Source organism: Talpa europaea (assembly GCF_964194135.1).
Source record: "Talpa europaea genome assembly, chromosome: 2".
Taxonomy (NCBI): domain Eukaryota; kingdom Metazoa; phylum Chordata; class Mammalia; order Eulipotyphla; family Talpidae; genus Talpa; species Talpa europaea.
The window spans coordinates 10,329,095-10,346,326 of NC_140068.1; the positions used below are offsets into that span (position 1 = coordinate 10,329,095).

Sequence of the window (17,232 nt, forward strand, 5' to 3'; positions counted from 1 at the left end):
TGGGGAATAGCAGTGACGCTCAATCATAGCGTTCACCATGAGAGATCAACTAACTAAAAATGGAAAAAATTCTGTTAAAATATTAATTTTTAAAAACTAATCATTTCATTAAAAGATATAGACTATTTCGAATCCATTCAAACCCTCTCTCATTATAAAACTGACCACTTTAGAAGCCCGGTGAACCCCGTTGCGTTGGCTCAAGGACTGGTCACAGCATCTTCCTTTTCTCTCCAGCATTGCCCAAGGAGTATCAGAAGATCGGGAAGGCCTTGCAGAGCCTGGCAACCGTGTTCAGCTCCAGTGGGTATCAAGGTAGGTGATGGGGGTTGTCCTCGGGCCTCCGGTGTCGGGCGCAGGCTCGCGCCCTCCTCAGGCTCCTGCAGACCCTGTGGCTGCAGCCAAGCACCCTGGTCTTGGGCTGGATTGGCTGAGCCGCTCCCCTCAGGGCCCTCACAACGAGAAAACCGGAGGGTGGTTAGGGCGCAGGCTTTCTCGTTAGTGCTCTTGGTGCCCACGCACAACTCTTGTGTTTCAACAAAGCAGGCAGCTGTTTTGATAGGTAACACTCTGCCCTTGCTTTCATCTCTCTGCCAAACTCGAGTCAAGCCTTCCTGTTACCAAGGGCAGATTTCATCAAGGTCATTTGCAGGAAAAACTATTTGACTAAGTCACAAATTTATTTATTGTCTTGGTCCTGCTTTTTTTGTTGCAGAAACATTGGCTCACAACACTGTGTATGATTTAGGGGGATGGGTTCACACCTCCTCAGATGTGGGTGAACACCACTCCCCCCAAGGCACCTGTAGCCTCCACCGCAGGCCCCGGGCCCCTTCCTCCTCTGTCCTCGGGTCACACCCGCCATCCCCTCCAGTGGCCTCAGTTTGCAGTCTGATTTCTAGGGTTTGTTTTGGTTCAGTTTCATCTGTTCTTCATTTTGGTTCTCCCTATTTCCCTAGGAGGGGAACCATTCAGCATAACTTGTAATTCTTTTCAGCTCAACCCACATTGTATTTCTACTTGTGTTTTTTTGGGGTTTTTTTTTTGGGGGGGGGGTTAAGATTTATTTATTTATTTATACAAGCACTGGGTACCGTCAGAAGCGGGGAGGGTGAGAGAATTCACCAGAGCCAGAGCGGGGAGCAGAGCAGGCAGAAGGACCGAAGTACACTACTGAGGGGAGCAGCGGGCGGCAGGAGAGGTCTGAGAGCCCTGTGGGACCCTCGCCGGTGGCTGGTGGTCGAACCGGCGCTGCAAAGGCTGTGGGCAGCTTTGCAGCCCAGCGCTCAGCCGCTGCGCCACCAGGGGAGGCCCTCTACTTGTGTTTTATCTAGCTCGTGTGTTTACACTGACAGCAGTGGTGAGGACAAGTTAGCTGTTTTCCTTTACATGTTACTTTATATTTGCTTAATTTGGTGTATGAAGCAGGTGGGAAGTAAAAGTATTTGCCAGGCAAGTGGCATCTATTAAGTTTATGTCCTGTCACTTAAGACATGATAGAATTGGTGCTTTCACATGGTGTTTACCCTGATGGCCAAGAAAGGTAGGTCTTTGGATGTGAGCATCTACTTTCAGGAATAAGAAATTAGCAAGTGCCTTTGCCAGGGCCCACGGGCGGCTGGTGGGCGTACCCGGACTGGAGCGTGCCTGTCGCCTAGGTCTGGGTCAGCTCGGGGCGTCCTTCCAGCTTTGTGGTTCCAAAGTGTCTGAACAGAACAGGAGCGTTTGTTTGGGAGATGCTGGAAAAACATCTGCTTGGTCACGATGACATCCTCACAGTCAAAACTCACCTGAATCCCCGCCTCCTTTAAGCCTTTCCTAAGAGAGTGCTGCCTGTTTCTCAGCTCTGCCCTCCTTCTTAGCCCAGGACATCTCTGGGGAGAACCAGCTCTGCATTTGGGGCTCTGCCAGGTCCTGCTCCCTCATGCCAGCCACATGCACCCTGGAAAAGCCCAGTCAGGTGCTTCCTTGTCCCAGCAGAGCCTCTGCCACTCCTCCATGCCCTCGGATCAGCAGTTTGCCTTGGGTAAAGAGCCACCCCTTTCTGAATTTAGTCTATTTGGACTTTTTCATTGCTACAGTGTTTCAGTGACTTAAGGAAAAGTGTGACTCTTTAGTTTATTTGATATTTTCTTATTATGATGAGAGCAGCAGTCTCTTGCAGTCACCCACATCCTAACTGGAAGTAGAACTCCTCCAAGATGACATTTTTAAGCCCAGCAATTATCCATCCCGTAATTTCAGTTTGTTTCTAGATTATAATGGACGTACCCAGATTCATGGTCTGTCATCACTTGAAGCCACATATGAAGTAGAATCTATGCAGACCTAGAGCATGGAATTTTAAAGTTACAGTTCATTTGTTCTGGTTGGTGGTAGAAGAGCTAGGGGTGTCACTTGCTGTCACTAAACATGATATTAATAGAGGGTGCAGGTAATTGACCTCCAAAGCTTGGGAACAAAGACAGTTGGCAGTCTGGATAATGGTTCCTAAAGAAGTTCCTTTATGACTTGATACTGTAAATAAATCTTCTCCTTTGTTATATTACTCATTCTTTTTAAAATATAGTAAAAAAAAATATATACTTTCAAAATGATCAGGTTTTCCACAAAAGACTTTGAATAGCCAAAACAGTCCAAAACAGAACAAAAACAGAAGTGCCATGCCTCCTGACTTCAAACTTGATTACTAAGCTATAGTAATCAAAGCACTATGATATTGGAATAAAAATAGACACACAGATCAAGGTGGGTGACTACAAGAGACTGCTGCTCTCATCATAAGAAAATATCAAATATACTAAAGAGTCACAATTTTCCTTACGTCACTGAAGCACTGTCGGAATGAAAAAGTCCAAATAGAATCAAAATCCCAGAAATATAACCATACATACATGGGCAACTAATTTGTGACAAAGGAATCCAGAGTATACAATGTAGAAAGGAAAGCCTTTTCAACAAATGGTGCTCGGAAAACTGGACAGCCACACCAGAAAGAATGAAACTAGCTCAAGAATGAAACTTGGGGCCTCCCCTGGTGGCGCAGGTGGTTGAGCGCCGCACTGTGAAGCTATCCGCAGCCTCTGCAGCACAGCCGGCCGGCAAAGGTCCCACATGGCGTGGCAGACCTCTCCTTTAGCACCCGCTGCTCCCCTCAGGCAAGGTATTTCATCAGTCAGCCTGTTCTGTTCCCCACTCTGTCTCTGGTGAATCTTCTCACCCTCCTGCACATCTGGCCTGTACCCTGGTTCTTGTGTAAATGAATGAATAAATCTTTAAAAAATAATAATAATAAATAATTAAAAATCTTGATTTAAAGACCACTTAGTCCCCAGCAGCCACCTTCAAGGAAGTGAAGGTCCGCAGTGAGAGCTGTGTCAGTTTCCTGCCAGGTGTGCCTGCGTCTGAGGCTGGGCGGCAGCTGCGTTCCCAGATCATGCATATGGTGGGGACCGCCCCAGGACCAGTTAACCAAGCTTTTCATAGCCCGATTACAATGGAAATAATGCAGTCACTAAACATTTGTAATTGCTTGTCTATGGGGAAGTAAGACTTCTGATTATGTCTTGTTAGTATTCGAGATAATTACTAGAACAGAAATCTAAATCAGATTTTTTTTAATCCCTGAAAAGCAAAAAAACACCCACAACTTAATACTTAATATGAAGACATAATCACATAAAGAGAAATTTATTTTAGTGTAAAAAAATGTATTTTGACTAAGCCCCTAGCAGCAGATACCTTAAGGTCAAAAAGACTGCAGAAAATGTTTTCAGAAAACATATAATTAGCAATATAATAGTAGTATTGACATTAATAAGCAAATATGTAATATGTTAGTTACCATTGTTAATGACTAAGATTTTTTAAATAAAAGAGATAACCATAAAAAGCAGTTTTAAAATATATTCAGAATAACCCTCTAGTCCTAAATTTGAATTGGAAATGTTAATATGAGCTCATCGTGTATCTTCCTTTTCTGAAAATAACAGTTAGCCTTGCTCTGTTCATTGAAAAGGCCTAGTGCCAATTATCCAATTCATTAACATCACCCACATACATGGTGATTTCTAAACAGCTTGTTCCACCAAAGTGAACCAGATCTTGCATAACAAAAGAACAATTTGAAGAGCCTTCTACTGGCCAATGAAGAGAAGATTTCAGCATTTGTGATAATAATAGTTGCTGTAGAACGATGTTTAAATCTAGGCTTACAAATGATACTTTTTTTAAAAAGCTGAACTCATTTACCTTTGGAAGATGGTAGGGGATCAACTCATTATTGTGAAAACTATAAAGAGAAAAAGGGGGCCTCCCCAGTGGTGCATCGGTTGAGCGCTGGGTTGTGAAGCTGCCCGCAGCCTCTGCAGCGCCGGTTCTATCCCCAGCTGCTCCCCGGGCCAACGGAGGAGGGTCCCGCATGGTGCGCAGACCTCTCCTGCCGCCCGCTGCTCCCCTCAGCAGTGTACTCGGCCCTTCTGCCTGCTCTGCTCCCCGCCCTGGCTCTGGTGAATTCTCTCACCCTCCTGCGCTTCTGACTGTACCCAGTGCTTGTATGTATCAATCAATCAATCTTTAAAAAAAAAAGAGAGAAAAAGGTCAAGTTTTTAATTTGCTTCTCCTATTCCAGCTGTAATACAAGGTAACTAAAAAGTTGATAAAGGAGCATTTTTCTTTATAGAAATACTTCAGCTAAAAAAGGAAAGATAGAAGCAGAATAGAATAGCCCCTCTTGGCAAACCCACAGTAAAATAAAGGATGTTGATGATGAGCATGCAAAATAGAAGCAACTGGAACTTGTGTCCTGTGGGTAAGATCAAGCCTGTAGTCACAACAACCCATGTGCAGAGAAGGCGGAGGGCTGCGTTGCCACCTGCAGAGATGCAGTCAGCCACGCCACACACCGGGCACCAAGGAAAAAGACCTGGTTTGTTTGACAACCCCAAAAAGAAATGTGCAAGTGAAGCAGGGAATGAGGGGGGACAGCACCTCCCTGCAGGCCAGGAGTCAGTTGGCACAGTGCCACGGGGCGGTCCTGCCTCCTGACCCGCAGTCAAATGGAGGGGAGACGCTGGGACGCCGCGCACCCTGCCAGGATGAGCTGTGTCAGAGTGCTATCTTGTCTTCGTTTGGATATTGGGATTGTCCTTATTTTACGGAGTCCTGATCCGTTCGGTTACATTTATGTCATGTGACCAGTGAAGCGGGCAGTGAAGAGTAGGCAGTTGTCTGGGAGCTGTTCATTTGGGAACTGAGGTGATGGGTAAATGGTGTTCATATTACTATCTCTAGTGTTCAAAAGTTTGAAATTTTCTATAATGTGTGTGTGAATGAAAAAACATAAAACCTGCCCCCCACTGATAGAACTGTAATGCCTTTCAGGTGAAACAGACCTCAACGATGCCATCACAGAAGCAGGAAAGACTTACGAAGAAATAGCCAGTCTTGTGGCAGAGCAGGTACCAACAGAACCACGCAGTGCTGGATAAGATTTTATGCCATCTGATCTACATATTATTTAAAATCTGTCTTAAGACAAACCTTCCAAAGGGCTATTCTCTTTCTGTCCTAGGGATGCCTCTTAACCGTGTTTGGTAACAGTGTTTCTTGGGTTAAAGTGATGGGTAAACTGGTCATCAAGAAATCTAAATTAGTACCTTCAAGTGTCGGGGTCTCGAGTCTGTTCTTGGTCATCAGGGATTCGCACGCACAGGAAAGGGCCACTCACATCCCATTTGGACCATCAGCCTCTCGCGTCCATCCATGAAGTGGGGTCAGTAGGACCCAATGTGAGCATCTCAGGAGCTCTGCCACCTCCCTCCCGCCAGGGGGCACTTTTGTGGGCATCCTCAGGGACCCGCTCCCAACCCTTCCACAAAGATGAGTTTGTTGAGAGGAATAACCTTGTGCCCAGACCCCTAAATTAAAACACTTTTTCAGATGAAGGTGGTACGCGTGTGCCGGCCACCAGTGCACACACTTGTGTGGTCCCTGACCGCTCTCCCGATACTCGTGATGGGAAACATGAGTTTTTACAACTGTAACATAGTCATTATAAGTCTTAATTTCACAAAAATGGAACATTTATAAGTTTCCACATTAAATGATTGCTGAAGTTTTAATAATGATTTTATATTTTGTGCTGAAATGCAGGTTTTTTATTTATAACCTCGTTTGCTTATATGTAAACATAGTGTCGACTGGTTTTTCCCCCTGTAATGTTATATTTCAGGCCACTCCAACATAACCACTTTTACCAGTTGACCTAAAAATTGTCTGCTGTTTTGTCACTTTCTTGTCATTTTCTTTGCAGCCTATGACTGAGAATCTTGAGCATTATTTTCTTTTAAGAAAAGTAGGCTGAACTGTTAACACTGAACCCCTTAATGTAGTGCCTGGAAGATCTGGCTAACCCACACCACACATGACACTGTTGGGACTCACCAGCCTGTGTCTTGTTGCAGCCCAAGAAGGACCTGCACTTCCTGATGGAGTGCAATCATGAGTACAAAGGCTTCCTCGGCTGCTTCCCCGACATCATCGGCACTCACAAGGTAATGTGACCCGACAAGTTGTGGAGACCCAGGCCAGCCGGGTGGCCTGCGGCCTCGCTCCCTGCATTCCCCTCTAGGAGCTGAGCTTCCTTGACAAGTCAGCCCATGTGGCTGGTTTTCCATTTCTTTTATTCTATCAAAGGGGTATTTTGAGAGGGCCAGAAATATGAAGAAGATCCCCTTATGCCTGTAATTAGATCCCGTGTCAAGCACAGTAGTAGTAGTAGTAGTAGCACATTCTCAGCACAGGAAATGTGTAACTATCGGAGGTGATTGACATTAACAGTAGTGGTGGGGCTGGAAAGTCCAGATGCTAGTAGGAGTGGTGCTCTCACTCCTCAGACCTGTAAGCTGCTGGGGCGAGTCCTCGAGTCCTTCCCTGGCAAGAGGAACTAAGATGTCCCACCCTGAGCCTAGGGAGTGGCTTCCGAATTAGAATGAAAATGGTCAATTTTGTGTTTGTATTAATAAAAAGAACTATAATTTCCTTTATGCAGATAGTTTTATCACAGATTGGCTGAAGGTGTCATTTTGATTCTAGATAAATTTTCTCATTTAAAGTCTACATACTACTGGGGCCTCCCCGGTGGCGCAGTGGTTGAGCGCTGGGTTGCGAAACTGCGTGCGGCCTCTGCGGCGCCGGTTCGATCCCCGGCTGCTCCCCGGCCAACAGAGGAGGGTCCCACATGGCGCGCAGACCTCTCCTGCCGCCCGCTGCTCCCCTCAGCAGTGTACTTCGGTCCTTCTGCCTGCTCTGCTCCCCGCTCTGGCTCTGGTGAATTCTCTCACCCTCCCTCCCGCACTTCTGACTGTACCCAGTGCATGTATAAACAAAACAAGCAAACAAACCAGCAAACAAATAAATAAAGCATGCCTCTATTAAAAAAAAAAAAAATTAAAGTCTACATACTACTCCAGGACTGTGGGTGCTCGGTTAGTGGCGGCGCGCTGTGGCGTTATCGGGAGAATCCACACAGGACAGGCTGGTGCTCCCTTCGGTCCTGGCAAGTGACCCTTTCTAGCATCAGCTTCCCGTGAAAGTGTCGCAAAGGGCAGCTTCTTGCACCACAGGTGACGTCTGAGAAGGCCGAGGACATTTCTTAGCCACACCCCACCAGAGGACCTTAGGCTATTTTCGACCTTAGCATTCGTGAATACGTGATGGGCACGCAGGCAGCTCTCTAAGATGGTGATTTCCTTTCCTGTGGACGTATACCCAAAAGCGGAATTAGTGGGAGAGCAGAGCTTAAACATTCTCAGCACAGGAAATGTGTAACTATCGGAGGTGATTGACATTAACAAAACTTACCGTGGTGATCATTTTAGTACATGTGTATATGTAATGACTTCTCCACACAACGCTGGCCGTGTATCACATCTCTGTGATGTACACCTTAAAATAATGCAGTGTGATGTCAGTTTACCTCAGTAAAACTGGGGGGAAATGAAATTAGTAAAATTAAAATCTCAGTTTAAAAAATTCTCAGAACAGTTAGCTTGTGGGGGGTTTTGCCAGCCGTGAGTTCTCGGCATGGAGCCTAATTTACGCATGAGGATAGAGATTTTCTCTCCAGGCAGCTCTAGATCGAGAGAGATGTGATGATACTGGAGTTGGAGGGGCGCCTGGCAGCTTGCACAGCCACTTCATCTCAGTGGGAACTGTAAATCGAGCCAGTGCTTCTCACGGAAATGCTAGTGAGCCGCGGGGCCTCCTGTCGGCACGAGGAGCCGGCCTCATAAAACACTCCGTTCTCTGACGAAGGAGACGGTGCTGGACTGCCCGGCCCAGGGACATTCTCAGGCTGCTCGTGCCAGGTCTCCTGCAGGCTGCCTTCCCATGGGGAATGTTTTGTAATATTACAAAATCCGTGTGCCACTGGCTTCGGTTCTGCTGTAGCATGAGCCGTACATCTGGCCTCCTGTCCTCCTGTGACTGGCTCGGCTCCCACGGCTGAAAGGAAGCCACACACTGGTGCCTTCCTATGCTCCTGCTTTGGGGGACATTTTCCTGTTGGGTAGCGGTCAGTTATAGAATGCGTTAGCGTGGTGTTTTAAACTGGTGCCTACAGCTGTCAGGTTGGCTTTGTTAACACAGTCATGTCTTATATTTCACAGGGAGCGATAGAAAAGGTGAAAGAAAGTGATAAGCTGGTCGCGGCTAGTAAGATCACCCCACAGGACAAGCAGAACATGGTGAAGCGAGTGGGCACCATGTCTTACGCTCTGCAAGGTGAGGCGGGCTCATGTCTAACTGTGGGTTGTCTTTCCCCAGAAGAGCAGGAAGGCCTGGATTTTCCTTGCTGGAGTGAAATCCAAACATGACCAACAGTTTGGTAAATGGAAAAAAATAAAATAAATAGTTCAGTAAGTTGGAGCTGATGGAGCACAAACTCACAAGCCGTTGGCTGGCGCTGACAGGAGCCTGCTCTTCCACACGCCCCAGTGTGACTGCGCAGCAGCCTGGAGACACCTGTGCTTGGCTGTCATTTCTTAGAAGTCCCTTTCCTTTGTGGCCTCAGCACGAGCACCAGTCATCCTGCTGTGTGCAACCCCCCAGCCCTGCATTGAGCACAGAGGGGCATCCTTGCTGCCCCAGCACCTGCAGATGGAGGGGCTTTGAGGCCACGTTCTCAAGGTGTGTTAGGAGAAGGGGGAGGGGTGCTGTGCGAGTCTCTGGCAGGAAGGGGCCACAAACGGATTTTCCCGGCCAGTGACTGAGGGTGAGGGAGATGTTCCGACACGGATGGAAGCCCGCAGAAAGGTGGGCCCGGCCACTCACCTTGGAGATAAACACTTGAAAGTTATGGGGCTCACCTGTCATTGTTAGGACCTTGAAAGCTGAGCAGAAGAATCTAGACTTTGTGTGGGTGTTAAGAGACCATTAAAAAGTTTGTGGGGGCAAACAGCCGTGCTCAGGGTCTGACAGTGCGGCGGGTTGGCGGGGCAGAGGGCCCGGCAGCCGCTGCAGCTGTGCTCTGGAGGCCTGTGAGGAGGCTCTGCCTCCAGGAGAGAAAGAGGCCAGGCACGTTGGCAAATGAGAAGCTGCGAATAGTTCAAGCAGCTTAAGTAAAACTCAGAAGTGAGCGCTTTCTGGGCAGATGGGCCCACAGTGCTTTCTAGGCCTGAAGCATAAGGGAGAGGCAGGTGAGGGGATGGGAGAGCTGTAAGAAGGGCCTCCCCCCTGTCACAGGCACCTCGAGACGCCTTTGTGGCCATGCTGGGCCTGGTCCTGCACCAAGTCCTCAGAGAGCACGACTGATCCCTCTCCTGCCTGGGCCGTCCTGTCTGAGCAGTCGGCCGCGTTCTGGCGTTAGGCCTCCTTGTAGCTGACGTATAGTCAAGGAAAATCATCAGTTTCCTGGAAAGTGGTGTTTGCCGTTAAGCGTTCAGATGGTTCCTCCAGTCTCTGTGGTGATTTGCCAAGAGCTGCCCCCCCCCACTCCGGAGCGGGTGAGGCCCAGCTGTGGCTGGGGCTCCCCCAGAGCAGGGGCCGCGGGACTGCTGACAGCGCCTTGTTTGGTTGCAGCGGAAATGAATCACTTCCACACCAACCGCATCTATGACTACAACAGCGTCATCCGCCTCTACCTGGAGCAGCAGGTGCAGTTCTACGAGACGGTGAGTCGGGGCAGGAGGACTCGGGGTCACTTTCTGTCACCATGAGAAGTTAATCTGATTGTAGCCAAAAGAGGGAAAAGACTGAACAGGCTTGTTTTTTAATCTCTTTGAATTGCATCTATCTTGGCTTTCGCTTAGTTTTGAAAGGCTTTCTTTTGAAGAAGGGGTCTCAGATGATGGCTTTGAGACCCCGGAAGTCCTTACTGTGCGATTCTGCCCCCCACCCCCACCCCAGCCTCCCTGCACCAGGGACACTGGTGAATAGGGTGAGGTCACCCCACTGCCCGAGCTGCTCAGCTGGGGATGGCGCCTGGCACCACTCAGCACCCCAGCGCCGTGTGGGGGAGTAAGGCTCCACAGTGCAGGGGGGACAGAAAGGAGCGAGAGGGAAGGCATGTGTGGGCCTTAAACATTTTCTTTCAGAAAACAGTAATGAAGTGTAAACCCTGGTGCCCCTGTGAGGTCATTTTGCCATTCACTAGCATGTAGTTGCACCTGCCTTGTCAGCGGAGCCCCCGCATCTGAAGACAAGCTCAGGGTGCAGCGGGCCATTGTTCTGCCGTCTCCTGCTGCTCCCCAGGTGGTGCTCTGCCAGCGCCCGGCAGTGCAGTTGGCAAGCCCAGAATCTCACGCCCGCGTGTCGTTCCTGGGCTGGACGTTCCTCCCACTGCAGAGCCTGGGGGTGGGGGGGCAATGATGTGCTTGATGCCTGTGGAGGACGGGGGGAGCAGCCCACTCTGGGGGCGCCTTTCCACAAAGCCGCCTCCCCACGCGGTGCCCTCCCTCCCCACACCCCACCCCCGGCTACAGCCCACCCTTGCCCAGTGCTCACCAGTGCCATTGTCTGGCTGCTCACAGTGTCGCCACCTCAGCAGGTCACATTGTTCTCTGTGACAGAACATTCTAGGGCAGCTCATGAGATGCTGATGCTGTGGACTTGTCAGATAACTCAGCCCAGGCAAGGTTTATTGGCGACATGGTGATTCGGGATACAAAGTCCCGTTTGTTGTCACTGTCTTTGCTAGACCTGACAGGTTATGGAGAAGTGACCACTCCGTTGTTGAAATGGAAATGTCTGTGTGCGGAGCACACACTGAGAGCCGGACACGTCTGGACACCTCCCCGATAGGGTCCAGGGTGTTGGAGGCATCCGCGCCTCCAAGAGTGGGGGCAGCGTGGGGGGGTGCGGCACACAGGCTTTAGCTTTCCAGTGGGGGTGGGGGCTTCCACACCATGGGCGGCAGGCGGGCAGGTGCCCCAGAGGGCAGGGGACTCTCAGCAAGGGTGAAACCCCATGCACGCGACTCCCTGGGCCAGGGGGTTAGCGGGCCCCCTGCAGCACCAGGCGGGATGTGGAGGCCTCCCTGGAAGCCATGTGGCTGCTGGGTGGGGCCAGACTGGGAGCGAAAGCCAGTGAAAGTGTTTGAGATGCTTCGCTCATGTGAGTGGAAGTGCTAGAATACCGGCCAGTCGCAAGGAGGTGCTTTCTCAAAACTTTGTTTTCTCACCAGATTGCCGAAAAGCTGAGGCAGGCCCTCGGCCGCTTCCCGGTCATGTAGAACCACCTCGAACATGAAGAAAACTCCCAAGTGCTTCTTTCTGACTCGGGGCGATGCGGTTAACTTTTTTACCCCTTTACAAGCAACACAGAAAAGAAAACCAAAAAGAGCTGCAAGAAAACTGCATTTACTTTAATAAGCAGCCCAAGGCCCCGGTTCTTGGGGACGGCCTTTGTTCTCACGGCCGGCCGTTGTTCAGGCCAGGGAGGCGCTCTCTATTTTTGGAAAGTAGTTATCAGAACTTTGAATGGAAAATGAGGGGTTTCCCCACTGATATTTTACATAAAATTATAATTTATAAGTTATCCACTTCTTCCGGTTCTTACCCAAGGTCAGATAATTACTAATTGCTTCTTAAAGATAGGACCTATGCCAGAATAAAAAGTATGTATGTTTGTATATTTTTATAACTCTTCGTTCCTCTGGGCTCCTGCCTGCGCGGGAGCATCTGCCTTCTTCCCCTGACCTGTTTCGGGCTCAAGGGCTGTCTCCTCAGGAGAGCGGGTCGGAGGCCGCCCTCCCTGGGCCGCCTTCCTGCCCCAGGCCCCGGGGCGCCGCGGGCGCGTGTCCTCTCCTGCCCTCGCGGCTGCGCACCGGGAGGGCGGCCTCGACACGGAGGACGATGGCCACGTCTCACAGGCCCTGACTCCACTCCGGGGTGGAGGCTGCCTGCGCTGGGGGCCGCTCGCTGCTCCTGAGTGTCTTGCGCTTGGGTCAGAATGAGAAACGCTGCGGAGAGCGGCCGCTGGGCCAAAGGGGCAAACAGCTCAGTGAACCGGTTTGGGGCTGGTGAACACCCCCAGGGCTTTTAAGAGACAGGTCAGAGGGCCCCTCTTCTGCTGGTATCTCCCACTTGAGGCCCAGTTGTGCTGAGCAGACCAGCTCGTGAGCTCTTCAGCTAACGGCGTGAAGCAGAACCTTCTCGACAGCCCTGAGCTCGCCCTGGCCCCGCAGCTCCGTCTCCTCCCCCGGGGCCCCGTCCCACAGTTGCCTTACAACAGGAGCCCTCGCCGCTTTGGTCCTTCTCACCTGTGCGGGCCAGCGAAATAAAGTGAAACCAAAAAATGAAGAGGAAATCAGATGAACATGAATATGGGAACTTCCTGTTCTTCAATATCACGGGTTTTTGTTAATGTTTTATAAGTAATTTTCCCGACGTGATTTTTCTTTTATAAAATCTCATAAAACACCGTTTATGATACAGCCATTTAATATATGTACAAATTGTAAAGAATATGTATAAAATGTTTTACACAAATATAAGCATGTAGACGCCAACGTATAAATAAATTGTTAAAAAACTGTACAGTAAATTCTCAAAACACTTTTCAAAACGCTTTTTGGTGTTTTTGTGTGTGTGATTTTTTTTTGGGGGGGGGGTGGCGGGTGAGGAGAGGGTTGACTACTAGCTGTTAAAAATAGCCCAGGCGATAAATTTCCCCCCAAACTTTTTTCTCCTGACATGAGTTAACCACTCTAGTCCTTAAGTGAGAGAGTTCAGTTCTGGAAGCACATTGCCGTCACCTGGAGAGCGATAAGAAGTGAAACTTGATCCCAGGGCTGCATCTGGAGGCTCTCCGAAGCGGTCAGACCCACAGGATGCAGGTGTGGGTAGATGTCCTTACGTGATACCATTCTCGATATACTGTAGCTCGAATCCTGTGGCATAAAAGTCATCATGTTGGGCCTCCCTGGTGGCGCAGGGGTTAAAGTCTCAGTGCTGCAAAGCTCTTGCCAGCCACGGTGGCCTGAGTTTGATCCCCAGCCAGGGAGCTGACCCACTTGACGCAGCAGTCCTCGCCTGCCCCGCCCGCTGCTCCCCTCAGCAGCGTATTTCAGTAGATCTGCCTGTTCTGCTCCCATCTCTGGTGAATCATCTCACCGCCCCCGCCCCCACCTCTGGCCAGTACCCCAGTTCTTGTATGCATAAATAAAATCTTTTTTAAAAAAGTCATGTTAGGGCCTCCCCAGTGGCGCAGCGGTTGAGCGCTGGGTTGCGCAGCTGCCCACGGCCTCTGCAGCACCAGTTCGATCCCCAGCTGCTCCCCGGCCACCGGAGGAGGGTCCCGCATGGTGCGCAGACCTCTCCTGCCGCCCGCTGCTCCCCTCAGCAGTGTACTTCGGTCCTTCTGCCTGCTCTGCTCCCCACTCTGGCTCTGGTGAATCCTTTCACCCTCCCGCGCTTCTGACTGTACCCAGTGCTTGTATAAATAATAAATAAATAAATCTTAAAAAAAAAAAGTCATGTTAGGTGATAATGGAAAAAAAAGATACATTCTTTACATACAGTATTCACAGCAAAATAAATGCTCATGGTCAGTCCTGGCCTCTGGCTGGTCAGGGATGCATCTGTTTATAACAACCTCTTCCACTCACATTCCTCACCTTCCTTCCTGAAGGGTCCGGGAGCCAGGGGGTAGCAGTTTTCATTGATCTTCACCTCAGGTGGAGAGGCCCTAAGGGGTGGCTGTGCCCTGGGGGGCAGGAAGCAGATGGAGCTTGGAGACTCCCACAGGAATTCAAGGCCTCCCCAGGGGTTTTGCTAGCTTGGCAGGAACCTTTCTGCTCTCAGGGTGCAGCGGGTCATTCCCCAGCCCACCTGTGTTCTGGGCTAGACAAACAAGTAGGTATCAGGTCTGTAGACCAGCAGGCCAAAACTCAATGACGTATGTGTGAAGAATGTGCATGCTTGTAAATTCTGAATAATAGAGCAGGCCAGGAGTATTTATCCTGCACTTAGGGAACACGGTCCTCAAGGAAGGGGAGGGGACTTGATAGGGCAGACTAGAAGGGGTGACCTCATCCTCATGTGGAGAGTTAAAATAACCTCAGAGGGTTCGTGGAGAAACCCACACCTGCATGGGGCCCTCCACACCACATCCTTCCAGGTCGTCAAGGATTATGTCTTCAGTTAGGAAAAGGGCGCACGCAGAGAATAAGCTCTTCAGTTAGGGCAGGGCACAGACTCCGGCCAGGACAGAAGCTTCTCAGCCTCAAGGGATTTCATTGCTCTTGGCTCAAAATTCTCTTCCTGCCAGATCGGGGCGTCTGGAGACACATTCTGAAACTCTTGGTGTGTCTTATTTGGCGCTTTCCCCACGTGCACATCACAGACTTGAACGTATGAAAACACTGAAAAAGCACACGTGACGGGGATGTCTTAGAGCATGACAAAACAGTACTCGCGAGAGTCAACAGACCCGCCTGCCACGGGGTCTTCAGGCACCACCGGAGCAGGGACTCCCGGGGCAGACGCTCTGCCACTTACTGTGCTGGCTGAGCTGCCGCAGGCTCGCTCTTTGTTCTCGTGTTTGTTGTGTCTCGCGTGGATCCATACTCAGTGTTATGCTTCCAACAGCCCCATTGCTTGATCTGCTAAAAAAAATACTGTGTTTTTTCAGTTGCTGCAACTTCTTATTTCATTCCTGTTTTGTCCCACACTCCCTGAGAAATTGTCGTGGGCACAGTGGGAGGTGGGTCTCCTGTTTCTAGAGCTGTGCTGCAAATACTGATGGTCTCTGTTAGTCAGCAGCTGAGAGAAACCCACTTTCGCCAGATACATTTGTCAGCCACATGGCAGACGAACAAGATCTCTCAGAGAGAACATGAAGTCAGAGGTGGCATAGCCTCAGAGAAGCGCACTGGGCTGGGCGAGAAGGTTGGAGGCCTGTGGACAGCAAGTGCTCCCGGGACCCTGCGTGCCTGAGAGCAAGTCACAGCCCTCCCTGGCCTTTCTACTGCACCATGATTGCCTGGGCAGGAAATGACGTGGAAAAACTTTAAGTAATGTGTGACTGTCCCTAAGGCAGCAGGAAACCTTACGCTGAAAGTACAAGTCTGATTGTCCGGACACCTGCTCTCTGTGGCTCTTGTGACCCAGTCAGCAAAGGAGGGCTTTGGAGGAAAGGTAGAAAGGACACAGGCCTGTGTGTGCTCTGAGCTGAGAGCACGTGGAGGCCTGCTCTTCCTCTTGCCCGTCTGAGCTCCCCTCCCCCGTCTGTTTGTCCAGCTCTGGTGCTGGTGGAGGGTGGCAGACAGACCTCTATTGTCAGCCTCTATTTTGAGAGTAAATAAGGTTAAAACTGCAGTGGATGGGAATACCCCAGGTGTGTTTATAATGTAAGTTAATAATGAGGGGAAAAAAACAAAATGCTAAATGAATTGATCACCAGCCAAGGAAGTAGCTGGCTTCATAGCTAGTTGCACAATTCACTGGGTTTAATGTGACTCATTTTTTTTTAAAGATTTATTCACGCATAGAAGAACTGGGGTACAGGCCAGAGGTGCGGGGGTTGAGAGGGCTCACCATGTGGGTCAGGTCCCTGGTTGGGGATCAAATTCATGCTGCAAAGGCTGCAGGTAGCTTCACAGTGCTGTGCTTAACACCTTGCGCCATCAGGGAGGCCCTCATTTTTAAAAGATTTTTTTTTTTTATTTATGTATACAAGAACTGGGGTATGGGCCAGAGTTGCTGGGGCTGAGAGGGCTCACCAGAGACAGAGTGGGGAGCAGAACAGGCAGACTGACTGAAATACACTGCTGAGGGGAGCAGCGGGGACAGGAAAGGTCTGCCATGCCATGTGGGTAGCTCCCTGGCTGGTAATGAAACTTGTGCTGCAGTGATTGCAATAGCTTCACAGTGCTGAGACTTTAACCCTTGTGCCACTAGGGAGGCCCCTCAACGTGACTCATTATTTCAATGCTCTTTATTTAATGTAAATAAATAAAGTAAAAGATTTCTGTTTTGTTTATGTGCTCTATGGGTAAACAAATAACATGAGAATTTTCTGTTTATAGAGGAATTACAGCACAAGTGCAGGGGGATGACAGAGCATCACCCTTACGCAAGGATTAAGGCATCACTGATTGCAGTGTGGAGGCCAAGCAGACAGATACCTCCTGGGGAGACACCCCCACCCCCACCCAGGAGGCAGAATCTGCTGGAGCTTCTGTGTGCAACCCCCAGGCCAATCCGACAAAGGAACTTGCTAGATGACACCGCAGGGACTTGCAGAGCAAAACCCACCCTGTGGAAGCTGCTGGGCCTACAGCCTTGTTATTTCAAGATACATCGCATGGTTGGGGTTGGTTGGGGGAAGATGCAAGGGTTGTTAAAGGGGTCTAAGACATGTGTCAGTCACATTGTCGAAGCACTGGCTGGTTTACACACTGTGAAAGCTACGTTTATGAGAAAATTGAAAACCTGAACACTGAAGTAAGTTAGTGTGAGTGTTTAGAAAAGTGGCATCTGTCTACCGGGTTTTGCAATTTCTCCGGTGACCTTAAGGATTCAGAGTTAAGGGGGCCTCCCTGGTGGCGCAGGGGGTTGGGCACCGCACTGTGAAGCAATCTGAAGCCTCTGCAGCAGGAGTTCCAGCCCCCAGTGGGCCAGGGAGTGGCCCACATGGCACAGCAGACCTCTCCGGCCTCACCTGCTGCTGCTGCTTCCTCTCACCTCCCGCATCTGTGGCCTGTACCCCAGCTCTTATATGCATAAATAG

The 17,232-nt window shown here is 49.8% G+C and overlaps 1 protein-coding gene across 1 annotated transcript in view; it reads left to right on the forward strand.

Moving 5' to 3' along the window:
- Positions 1–11,731, forward strand: part of SNX9 (sorting nexin 9) — a gene marked incomplete at both ends in the record, with an annotated part of 90,453 nt that extends 78,722 nt beyond the window's left edge. Inside the window, 6 exons of the mRNA XM_084228029.1 lie at positions 238–315; positions 5,383–5,459; positions 6,465–6,554; positions 8,670–8,784; positions 10,081–10,172; positions 11,684–11,731. Coding sequence (XP_084084155.1) covers positions 238–315; positions 5,383–5,459; positions 6,465–6,554; positions 8,670–8,784; positions 10,081–10,172; positions 11,684–11,731 — 500 coding nt within the window. The remainder of the gene's footprint in view (positions 1–237; positions 316–5,382; positions 5,460–6,464; positions 6,555–8,669; positions 8,785–10,080; positions 10,173–11,683) is intronic.
- Between the last annotated feature and the right edge of the window lie 5,501 nt (positions 11,732–17,232).